The 12,394-nt window shown below is 45.2% G+C and overlaps 1 protein-coding gene across 1 annotated transcript in view; it reads right to left on the bottom strand.

Moving 5' to 3' along the window:
* The window catches only part of MYO7B (myosin VIIB), a 64,317-nt gene extending 54,895 nt beyond the window's left edge, over positions 1 to 9,422 (bottom strand). The window contains exons 1-7 of the mRNA XM_009993519.1: positions 9,405 to 9,422; positions 7,933 to 8,046; positions 7,140 to 7,292; positions 5,745 to 5,929; positions 4,397 to 4,518; positions 2,481 to 2,623; positions 2,276 to 2,389 (exon numbers count right to left, since the gene is read on the bottom strand). Of these exons, the coding sequence (XP_009991821.1) occupies positions 2,276 to 2,389; positions 2,481 to 2,623; positions 4,397 to 4,518; positions 5,745 to 5,929; positions 7,140 to 7,292; positions 7,933 to 8,046; positions 9,405 to 9,422 (849 nt within the window). The remainder of the gene's footprint in view (positions 1 to 2,275; positions 2,390 to 2,480; positions 2,624 to 4,396; positions 4,519 to 5,744; positions 5,930 to 7,139; positions 7,293 to 7,932; positions 8,047 to 9,404) is intronic.
* Between the last annotated feature and the right edge of the window lie 2,972 nt (positions 9,423 to 12,394).

Below are 12,394 nucleotides of genomic sequence, written 5' to 3'. Positions count from 1 at the left end.
AAACCTAAATCTAGCCCCTGCTCATATGCATCCCAAAAGGCCTGCCTGGGAGGACAGAGACTGCAGGAATGGCCTGCCTATGGCCTGGGGCCTGCATAGATGAGATAATGACAATGATCAAGGGGCAGAAGGGGTCCAGCTGCTCACACATGTATGGCTCAATCACAAGTACTCATTGTGAAATCAAGGTTCTAGGCCTATAAAATAGGGGGCTGCAATGGTGGGCTGGAGGAGTTTCATCCACACTGACCATTGACACCGACCCTCCCCTGTTGGCTGGACCAACGATGCTGGATCCAGGACTGGTGATTTTCCTGTCCTCTTTATCTCTCTTTCTTTATCTCTCTCTTTCTCTCCCCCCTTCCTCTCACCTTTTTCTTCTCATCCCTTTTTCCTTACTTAGTATATATATGTGGGTGGTTTTGTTTAGGTTGTTCAATATTAACTCCTACTAGTGTAATAAATGTGTTACTTGTTATAAACAGACCTTGTGTGTGGCTGCACCTTAACCTGATCAAGGGGTACTGGACTGTTGAGCTTTTACTTTCTCTGGGAAGAGACCAGGTCTGAGAGAAGGATTTTGGGCCCAGCCGCACCTTGGCTCCTCTCTGAAGGAAGTCTCTAGACTTGCAAGGGGGTTCAGTCCTAATCTCCTTGGGCTGCCCAGTCGGAGTTGTGGCACATACAGGACTGGATCCAGCTGCATCTAGGCTCCTCGATTGCAGCAGGAGTTTAGGAAGCAAGGGGGTCCAGTTCTAGTCTTCCTGGATTATTAAATCCAGGCCGTGTCAGCCACTTGCCACAGACAGAAAGTAAAAACCTATTTAGATATTATTTCTGCTCTTCCCATGGCTGTTCCTTCCCTTGTCTCTGCTCTCAAGGAGGATGCATTAACAGAGGGCTAAATAATGCATTTCTCCACGGTGAGACTGAATACTTGGGAAGCCAAAAGGAAAAGCTGAGGGAAGGCTGCCCTGGAGCACAGAAAGACAGAAAACTGACAAGGCTACCTACACTTACAAGCCTGTCACCTTGGTCTTCTCTCTCTGCTTTGTCAATGGCCAATTCAGAATCCTAATCCCAAAGCAAGTAGGACTGGATCAGTAGAAGAAGGCAAATCTCAAAATAAGAACATTAGGATCTCACAGATGGCAGATGGAAGCATTCAAGGCACCATCAAAAGAACCTTCAGCAAAACTGCACAGCAGATCCTAGGATGCAGCTCCTCTTTTCAGCCCTAGTGGATACCAGCAATGTCATGTGATGGTCACAAAAGCGAAGTATTTCTAGATATGTCAGTGTACAGAATGAAAATGTGTCTGCTTGTGCCAACAGCTGACCTGAACAAAACCATGGTTGTGTTCTCCTTTAATCCAATCCTCCTCTTTCTGTATTACACTGCCCTACAGCTGACCCAAGGAACTTCAGACCTTTTTATGGAATGGCCAGTTTGTGAATTGCACTCACCAGCTCTTGCTGCAAAGATCATAGCTGTTTTGGAAACATTACATTTGAAAAAAAATCGACAGCAATTTGAATGGTTTTGCTTTTGAGACTCCAGAAACAGCTTTAGAAGCTTGGCTTAATTTCCTCTGAAACTAGATGCCCAGCTTCCTTCAGCATCAGCAGAGGCAGGACTTAGCCTCATTTTTCCACGGCTGTAGAACAGCCCAAACCAGCTGACATTTTTAAGATGAGGTATCTGCAGAGGCCAAGAAACAGGATTTTCACAATGCCTTTCCTGCCCTAAACCAACCAAGTAGCTATTTTAAAAAATCCTCTCTCTGAACTCCTGCCACTATGGCAACCTAGACCCAGACATGGACATGAACATCAGCTGTTGGAGGCTGGATTGAATACCAGCTTCCTGCATAATAGAAGCATTGTCAGCTAGAAGGACTGGGATTCTTGGCACTGACTCTGCATATTAATTTTCCCCTAAAGTATATATATACCTGATTAGTATTCTCCCTGACATGAGCTCTAAAATCTGAGTACATGTGAAAGGGGGGGATATTTCCCACCTGCTTTAAGATACCCTTTATGTTTCTTAAGTCTGACTGATAGAAAGCTTTGAACTGCCTCCCACTGGTGAGCATGACAATAAATATCTGAAACAGGATCACAGCACTTTTGGTATTACAGCTTCTGGTACTCTGAGGAAAGGACTGATCAGATTTCAGAACTACCCATCTGCAGCTCTTATTGCTTGTAATTGCTCACTGGGAGAAGCAAATGGCAGAAGGATAATGGAGAAGAAAGCAGAGACTGTTACCATAGTGAGATAAGTGTACTCTGAAGCAGTGCTCAGATTCAGCATCTTCTTCTGCTCTGTATTCATCCCCATTAGCATGCAGTAGAAGATGTGATAGTTCCTCTCCTCTGAAGCCTAAAAGAAAGACATGGGCCAGTGGACAGCCTTATCAGCATAGGCCGGTAACACACAAGGAAGCAGAATGGACATCTTCCAGTGCCCTCACCTGCCGGCACACCCGGGACTTCTCCAGAAGAAACTGCTCTATCCGGGCTCCTACTATCACCCCGTTTTGGTTGAAGTGGATATCAATGTATTTCCCAAAGCGGCTTGAATTGTCATTTCGAATTGTCTTGGCGTTCCCAAAAGCTGATGGGCAAGGGACAGAGACAGCAACTGAATTACTGCACTTCATTAACATCAAGTCTGTTTTTCATGTCCTTTTTTTGCTGCTAGTTTTACACATTGTGTTCCAAATGACTCTGTGTGGAATAATTGCTGGAGGTGACTTACAAATTAAACTGATGTTCAGATTTTAAGGAAAGGTACAGCACTGAAGCAGGGTGGAATGCAGCTAATGTGCAAGGAGTTTGTACCATCACAATTCCCTAGGCAACTCAAGATGTTGGCAACATCAGGGGAACTTGACGTGCTGACTCTAAGAGAAACTGCATGGAGGGTGGAGTGGAGACCCTGTGACCATGTTTTGTGGCAACAGTGGGATTCAAAGGTCCTGTGGAACAAATCAGCTGCATGTCTGATACCCTGGGCCAATGATCTGTCACCTTTTGACAAAATACTGTCCTTTAGGTAAACTTTGCTCATTATAATCTCATTATAATATCAAAACACACCTCCATCCCAAAAGCTACCTGTCTCCCAATGAGCAACCATCCTTCACTGAGCTTGTGCTCTGAATTTTCTCTAGTCTGTACCTTTAAACGTGAAGTGAGAGAATTTTGCACCAATCACAATAAAGATCTGTATGACCAGAGTCACTCAAGACCCACCTCTAATGGTTTTGGAGAGGAAAGATGCTAGGGAAGATCCCATCGCAGGGACAGCCCCATTCCCCTGACCTCTGGGAGAAGCTGATGGGCTGAGTTTCTCTTTCCTCCATTAGGGACACCTTTGGGTAAGTTCTGAACACTGTGCTACCCCAAGTGCATCCCTGGGAAACTCAGGAATCTCCATAGAGTTATTATAGTTCCATGTGTGTGTAACCAGCCGTATGGATCAATGTGCACATGCTTTGCAGCCAGGGAATTTATCAACAGCAATCTACAAGAACTGGTGCATCTTTTGCTTCAATCAATTACACTGCTCATTAATCTGGCCATGGGAGTTCTTGAATGCAACCAAATTCCTGAGTGTGGCTGTCAGAGTTCCCAGGATGGACAGGGCAGCGGTGGTGCCTCCGGAACTGTGAGAGTACAACTGGTTGCTGAGGTGCTGGCTGTAACTGGACCATTAACACCCAATTGGGCATCACTCAGAATCACAGCCCAGCTGCCCACAGCCCCTGACATCTGAGGGTAAGCTGGAATGCACGGGGGGGTTATTTTCTGTCAAAATACTTTGTCCATCAACATAAAATAGTGCAGATGAGCACTGAAGAATATCTGGTTTCAACCTGCCTCCTAAAGAGAGAGGCAGGCATACTGGGCATCCAGATCATTTGGTCCCAAAAGACATATTCAAATTATCTGAATGTGGCATGTACCTGACCAGCCAAGAGAGCTGGGCAAGTCTGAAGACCTTCAGAAGGACTGATCCTTCTACAGAGAGAGATGGCTGTCTCAGGGAGCTGCCCTGTAGACACTTTCATACTTGGCCACCCTCATTGCCACCATCTGGTGCAAATGCTAAACCAGGGGTCTTTACCTTTGGGTCTGCATTCCCAAGGGCTCTTGTGCTCCTGGCAGTATTACAGTGGTACCTTGTCCTACGGCATGCGAGTTCCTGTGGACTTCATGGGGACATGGCAGAAAAGTATAGAGAACTTCTACCCTGCATCACTGGTGTTTTTGGGTTTTTAGCAGTTATGCAAATGGTTCAAAGATCTGTTTCTGAATTTCTTATTCTGATACAAAAATCCTGAGATAAACATAGAAAATCAGGCATGTTTGCTAAACAACTCACCTTCCAGAATGGGGTTGGCCTCTAGAATTTGCTGCTCTATCCAGGAATGCTGGCCACTGATAGCTGCCAAAAACTGTAGTATCAGCTTTGTGCTCTCAGTCTTCCCAGCTCCAGATTCTCCACTGAAGTAAAGAAACAAGATGACTACAGGTTTCCTTTCTTTTTTTGGCTAGAGTGGCAAGTCAGAAAAAAAATCTTACAAGGATGATGAAGAGACTGGAATACCTGCCTTATGAGGAAAGGCTGAGACCTGGGGCTTTTCAGTCTAGGGAGGAGAAGACTGAGGGAGGATCTAACTAATGTCTATAAATACAGGAGGGCTGGGGTCAAGAAGGCAGGGACAAGCTCTTGTCACTTGTGCCCTGGGACAGGACGAGGGGCAATGGATTCAAACTCGAGCCCAGGAAGTTCCACCTCAACATGAGGAAGAACTTCTTTCCTGTGAGGGTTACAGAGCCCTGGGACAGGCTGCCCAGAGAGGCTGTGGAGTCTCCTTCTCTGGAAACTTTCAAGGCCTGTCTGGATGCCTTTCTGAGTCATTTGCCCTAGTTTTGGTCCTGCTGTGGAAGGGGGGTTGGACTTGATGATCTTTGGAGGTCTCTTCCAACCCCAAACATGCTGTGATTCTATAATTTTGTGATTTATATTTGTGAAAGGCAGATCAGACTGTCTTACATGGAGGGCTGAAGAATTTTAGTCTTTCATCATCTTATCTGCTAAAATTTGTGTGGGTTTTTTTAGAATTAGGCTGAGGACTAAATTCTCCAACTGATTAAAACCACACAAATCCATGGGAGACATTCTCTACAAGTGCAAATTAAATGAGCACCTGCTTTTTTTCTTTAAAGCAGTACCAGATTTTTCTATGCTAGTTTTAGCATGTCAACTGATATTATTGCAATGAGACTATCTGGTTCTTCACACTAACAGCTAACAGAAAATTGATACATTATATGTGTTTATAGAAGGGAGAAAGCTTCCCTCCACCTGCAGGTTAGCAGAGGTGGTTTCTCTCCAGGAAACCTCTAATCTCAAAAAATACATGTAACATAAATATCATGTCCCCAAGGTGAAAGATAGCCTTGCATCACCCAGGCTCATATTTTATGTTTCTCTATGTAGTGACCATGTGCAGAGTGTGTCATCACATTCAAAGATCAGAAATCCCTTGCTTATGTTCTAACTTTTGCACTCCTAACTGAACATGAAGTAGCAGGGAAGAAAGTATTTTTTCATTGTCTCTAGTTCTTGAATGTGCCCTTTGTTTTGGAAGAAGATTTATGTCCACAAAGCTGCCCCCAAAACATGCCAGACTTGGGTTCTACTCGTCCTCCCTGAGTCCAGTCACCTGATCACGCAGCACTGGTCTCTCTTGTTCCTCTTCATATTGAAATAACAGTTGTCTGCAATGGCAAAGACATGAGGTGGCAGCTCTCCAATCCTCTTGTTACAGTACAGCCTGATCTGATCGACTGTGTACAGGGGCAGCAGCTGGTATGGATTCACTGCTACCAAGATGGATCCTGTGTAGGTCTGGAAAACAGTTATAAGCATTATCTCTAGCAGCAAACCTGCAAACAAGAGTACAACCAAAGGCACTTGTAGTATAAATCTAAACAGAGGCAAGAGGGAAGCCTGGGCAATCCATACAGTGCTTAAGTGAGGCTCCTCACCAGGAGCTGATCTTAAACATCCCAGGACATGGAGGTTTTTGCAAAAGGAGGAATGCTGGCTACAGTCTCCTTGCCACAGCTCAGGTCACTGTCTCAAGCTAAAGCACAAGACAGTCCAAGTTGATGTGGCATTTTTGTGTCTTGTCAGAAGCTGTTTTGTAGGGTTTTGTCAAGCTGCTTATGTGTTCTAGTTTAGATGTAGCTGAACTTCACTAATGGGTGAGGTTACAGTTGTGTTACTGATACAGTCATTTAGTAACGTCTGTAAACAACGACACAGTTGTAATGAAGGAGGCTGTTGGAGGCAATAATATTGTTCAAGAACTTGTACATGAGACAACTGCAGACTGCTGGAGTCTAATGTAACAGCTTTATACACACATCTTGGTAGTTATAACTGCAGCATCTGGAAAATCAGTCCATGTTTATGCTAAACATCACCACATCTGTGTTGTAAGACAGTTCCTCTCCTGTGAAGGCAGCAGTTGCCTACAACACGGGAGGTAAAGCTTGCAAACCTGAGTCCTATTATCATATTGCAAACTGAGGAACTAAGGAACAAAGAAGCTAAGAATATCAAGTTGCTCAAAGTCACAGGTAAAACTAATAATGGACAAGAAACGAAACCAGCTGTCCTAAATATCCAGGTTTAATCTTCATCTATTTCACTGCATCAAAAAGAAGTCACCGTTGACTTGGACTGGAGGACAATCCAGATCATGTCACTGTGTACTAGTTTAGACTGACCCTGTGTCACAGCTGCAGGTAAAAGCAGCACTAAGCTGTAGCACAGCCTGGATTTAGCCATGTGTCAGGTGGAAATGGGAGAAAGTCAGCAGGGTCACTGCCCCTGCAATTCTGTGGGGTCAGAGACTGCTGCTAACTCCCTTCCTCACAGCCAAAGGACGTGGATGAAAGGTGAGAAAAACTGGATTGTGTCACCTTGGCAGCTGCTCAGGGGAGGAAGCAGAGGCCCTGCGTGTGGAAGGCTTGCAGGCTGTTGGGTGCACTCTGCCAAATCCTGGCCCAGGCCCTCATGAGAGCACCCTGCCTGGTGACCTGCCACTCACATAAATCTGGTGCTGCTGGTGGCGGATGAGGAGGTTGTGCACCATGCCTGCTTCATGCAGATCCCCAAGGCAGATCATGTCTTCCACCCCGTGGGCAGAGGAGGGGTGCATTGGGTGCACCATGTGCATGTTCCGAGCTGTGATCCAGTGCTCCTGGAAAAGGCAAGGCAAAGGTGTCAGTGCAGTTTGCTGTTGCAAGGCAACAAGCAAGGCAGCTCCAAGGCAGACAGCCACCTTAGAGTGGAACGAGCTTCAGCAGATGCAACACTTAAATCATATTCTAACAAACAGTTGAGTGAACTACAGAAATTAACTGGTTTGCTGTTTCTCAGGATCAAGTGATTTAAAACACTGGATGAAGCCATTTAGGTGGGTTCTGAACATCTCCCAGTTTCACGGTGTTCCAAGTGCAGGTCACTCACACGTCATCACAGCCACATCATGTATGAGGTAGGGAAGGAAACCCAGTCCAACTGACTTCAGTGGGATCAAGATTTCACCTCAAGCTCCACCAAATTTAGAGATTGGTACCTGTCTGTATCCTTTTCTTAACTACATAGGTATAACATCTAGCTTAGGAAGCTCTAAATCTTGGCAGGACCTGGGGATACTAGGGTAGTACCCTATACTTGCATATTTTTTATATACTTCAAGTGTATCCTACCAGCCATCATCAAAGTCAGACCATTTGGCTAGACAGAGCTTTGGCCTAGCCCAATAGGGCCATTCTTTTGTATTTTGTAGTTTTAAATTTTATACCCATCTTTTTCCAGAAAGTTACAGCTTAGCCTACCTTGCCTTCATCATCCTCCAGCAAGATCCGTCCTGAGTCAGACTCCTTCACAACTGCCCCAATAGGGACATTAAATTCACTGTATGGTTGAGTTTCCAGCCACACATGATCACCCTGGGTAGAAGGGAAGGTATCATCAACTACATACTTTATGCTGTGTAGCTCACAGATGTACATCTCTTAGTCTCCATCTTTTAGTGATTTAATTGGCTAAGTTCTTACTGCTCACAGGCAGCACAGTCTGATTGTTATAGTTTTGGGACACCTGAGTTCTACTCCCAGCTCCACAGCTGACCTGGAACTTGGACAAGTTGTCAAGTCCAGCTGTCTCACAAGAAGAAATGAGGCAACACCTTCTACAAGGAAGCCATTTGTCATCTCCACCACCTTCCAGAGACTGGTGGGGGCACAGTGAATGCTGGTGAAGTGCCTTGGAAGCCTCACATTAGCTACAGTATTCTGTCAGAAGAGATGCCTGAAAACACAGACATTACCAGGAAAAAGGAGAACAAACATGTACAGACTAAATGCCTGGAAACCTAGAGAGCTCTGTTCTGCAAGAATTTGTAGATTCATGTTCTTTCTGCAAGAGCTGAAATAACTTAGAAATGTGACTGCATCCGTGAGAAATAACTTAGAAATTTGAGTGGATCCATGATTTCTCTTTGGAAAAAAACAAAAACAAAAAACGAATGGAGAAAAAAACAACACACACACAAAAAATAACCAAACAAACAAATAAAAAAAGCAAAAAACAAACAACATACTTTATTCAGCCAAGCTACTCTCTTCACATTTGTAAAGGCAGGGGAAGGTCCCTGCAGAGACAGCGAGCCAGTGGAACTGCTCTGCTGCCCTGGAGAGGAACCAACTCCAGCTGCCCTCTCCTGGCACCAGCAGCCCTCAGTGCTGCCCTCCTGCTACTCCCCAACTCCAACCCCCAGGAATTCCTTCTCTCACTCCAGGCCCTACTACAGCTCCAAACAGCTGAGGAAGTGGCTAGAAAGCCAGTGGCTTAAACAGCTTAAAAATCTTAAACAGCTTTTGTTGCAAACTGTAGAATTTACTGCCAAATGTTCAAGTATTTTACTGAAAAATTATTTCTTCTTCCTCTACAGAGTCACAGAGTCACAGTCACTTCATGGGCTGATGTTTAAAGTCAAGCAACTGTCATGTCAAGCACCAGTAAACGTTGCTGTGAAGAACATTACACACCAGCACCTCCCGTAGGTGATGAACAGAGCTCCAGAGGTGATCTGGTAGTTTCAGTGCCACACCTTGTGACAGAGGTCACCAGCTCAGTGCCAGCACAGCCCGGCTGGGCAAGACACTCCTGCATCTCCAGTCTGCATTTATACCTTGTTGATACTGAGTTACTGCTACTTTCTTTCTGAGATTAATCATGATGTTAAGGTAATTTTCTCTTCGGATCTCAGGCTGGTCAGTAAATCACAACAAAGATGAGGACTTACCTTTCTGAAAACCACCATTATGTTTCAGATCACTGTACGTAACCTGCAGAAGAACATAACATCAGTCCAGAAAAGGGCTTTGATAAAACAGACAGTGGGGTGGAGAAGTTTCCTTGCAAAGATAACAGCAAAATGTCTTAAAATATCTCCATGCAATGGGGAAGCTATACACTTTTCTGAGGATTAGAAAGTTGCAAATGAATTATCAGAAAAATGTTTCAAGTCACCACTTGATTTTTGGAAATTCATGCCCTTGAACAATGAAGGTTACTATTAAAAGACCTTGAAGGTGAAGTTTGAGGATACCACTGGTTTCACCCCTCTTGCTTTAATGAACTTCAAGGGCAGAATAAAACATCACAGTAAGAGAACCAGGGCTCAATGTATCACTTGCTTTCCTGTGGCTGCCCACTTCTTTTATTGGTGTTTTACTTATAAGGTAAAAACAGCTTCTAGAAATCATGGTCTTATTATCTTCATTTATTATTTATTATTATCTTTAAGGGCATCATATGTTAGGCAAAAAATAACAATTACCAAAATTACAAAATGTACTGTGATCCCAAAGTGAAGTATAAACTTCAAGAGGTGACAGAATACTGACAGAACTCCAATGCCAACACACATTTTAAAATAGGAATTTTAAATGTAATTTTCATGTAAATGTCTGAATAACAAGAAGGGGCTTGGAGCATCACAAAATCATAATAAAATCATTAACAAATAATAACCAAAAGCTGGTACATGAAATCCCTGCAAGTGCTGTGTCCCCAGCACAGCACCTGTTGACTATATTAAAAATTCATTTTCCCTGTGGAGACTCGGGCAACCTTCAGAGCTCATCTGTAACTAAAGACAATTCTCAATTTTGTAGCACAACATCTACAGAGATTTAGCAATGTAGCAGGAGTGTGTTCTGTTAGGCTGCTTGGCTTTTTTTTCCTGTTGCTTTTTTTTCCCCTCTCTCAACAACTTCTTTCATAATCAGTTGTTCTAAGGTGAAGCTCTCATCTTTTTATTCAGGACTCAGGACTCAGGACCTGGGCCTTCAAGAGTGTGATGCAAGGGGGCACAAAAGCATGGCACTTAGCAACCCAAGGCCACAGATGGGACACAGCCAGCCAAGGTGACTCACAACCAACAGATGCTTCCTGCCCAGCACCAGAAAGTGGAACCCTGCCCCAGGGCAGAAGTGTCTGCCTAGGAGGAAGTGGTACCTGCAGCCATCCAGCACTGTGCTGCCAGGCAGAGGAGGCAGAGCCAGTGCCACATCCAGCCCATGGTAACAGCCAAGAGAGGACATGAAGGGATAAGATATACTCCAGGGACACCAACCACGTCCTAGGCTGCATCAACAGGCACAGCCAGCAGGATGAGGGAGGTGATTCTGCCTCTCTTCTCTGGTCAGACCCCACCTGGAGTGCTGTGTCCAGCTTTGGAGCCCTCAGCACAGCAGAGACACAGACCTGTTGGCGAAGGTCCATGAAGGGCCACGAAGATGATTAGAGGACTGGAGCAGCTCTACTCTGGAGACAGGCTGAGAGAGTTGGGGGTGTTCAGCCTGGAGAAGGGGAGGCTCTGGGGAGATCTTAGAGCACCTTCCAGTGCCTGAAGGGGCTCCAGGAAAGCTGGGGAGAGACGTGTCACCAGAGAAAGCAGTGATAGGAAAAGGCGGAATGGTTTTAAACTGAAGGGGGGGAGATTGAGGTGAGACATCAGGAAGAAAGTCTTCACCATGAGGGTAGGAAGGCACTGGCCCAGGTTGCCCAGGAAAGCTGTGGAAGCCCCATCCCTGGAGGTGTTCAAGGCCAGGCTGGATGAGGCTTGTGCAGCCTGGTCTGGTGGGAGGTGTCTCTGCTCATAGCAGGGAGGTTGGAACCTGATGATCTTTAAGGTCCCTTCCAACCTTCACCATTCTATGGTTCTATACACACAATTTCAGCACTTACATGTTCATTCCCAGGTAAGCCCCAAGTGGCCAGCCCCTTGCCTGCCCCAGTGGCCACTCTCTGGCAGCACCTGGCTCCTGCCAAAGTCAGGCAGCACCATAAGCCAAATTGCACCCCACAGGATGGGAAATTACCTCTCCTGAAGAAATCTTCACTGTCTGGCTTCTGCAGCTCAGATCTCTCTTTTTTCATAAGCATTAGAGTAAAAAATAATAGAAAGGTGAAACTGGTAGTGGTGCCATTAAGTGGTGCCCTCACCAAGTGCCTGTTCTCCCCTGCACAAAGGAGGAAATGACTGCAGGTTATTTATTACAGGACTTTGCTCCCAGTTCAGCACATAAAGCATTCCAAGTCAGGTGTTCCAGTAAGCAGGAAGGCCAATTCTTGCCTGGGTGAACCTTAAACTTCAGTCTCTCCACTGGGCCTGAATCCTTTTAGAGTACTTGAAAACACTTCCAGAAGAAAACCCTTTAGCATCTGGTCTTATGACGCTCCAACACCACTGACTTCCCTGGGGTTCTCTTGGAGTCAACCTGGTAGATAAGAAGAAAATCAGGCCCTCGTCTCTCCCCTTGGTTTTGTACAGCTTTTCCTACAAGATCAGAAAATGTGCATCTGACTCTGTCGTGTGTGGACTGTATTTCACAAATTGGAAGCCACACATTATGAAGGGACTGGGATTTCTAGTCCATTTGCTTCAAACTCCTTGGTTTTTATCTCCCAACAAACACTCTGTCCCTGTGTTCCATCATCCAGGTACATATTAACTATCTATCTGCCCATGTCTCCCTTTCCAAATTAGGATGGGATGGCCAAGAGCTTCCCTCTTCCTGGTTGCTCCCCATGTACTCTCAGTAATCCTCTCTCCTCCTTGCCTATCCCATTAAGTTCCAGCACTAGATGTGATGTCCAGGAAAGAAGTATAGAATACCTGTAGTGAGGCAGATATGGGGTTTCTGCAGACAGAGCAAGAATGCAGGAGTGGGGTCCATTCCAACTCCAATGTGAGCCCATGGGTTTTCCCATCTCTCTTCACCCAGT

Source organism: Chaetura pelagica, unplaced genomic scaffold (genome assembly GCF_000747805.2).
Source record: "Chaetura pelagica isolate M959 unplaced genomic scaffold, ChaPel_1.0 scaffold192, whole genome shotgun sequence".
NCBI lineage: Eukaryota > Metazoa > Chordata > Aves > Apodiformes > Apodidae > Chaetura > Chaetura pelagica.
Note: the sequence above shows the minus strand (reverse complement) of the source record. Positions and strands in the feature narration are given on the sequence as shown.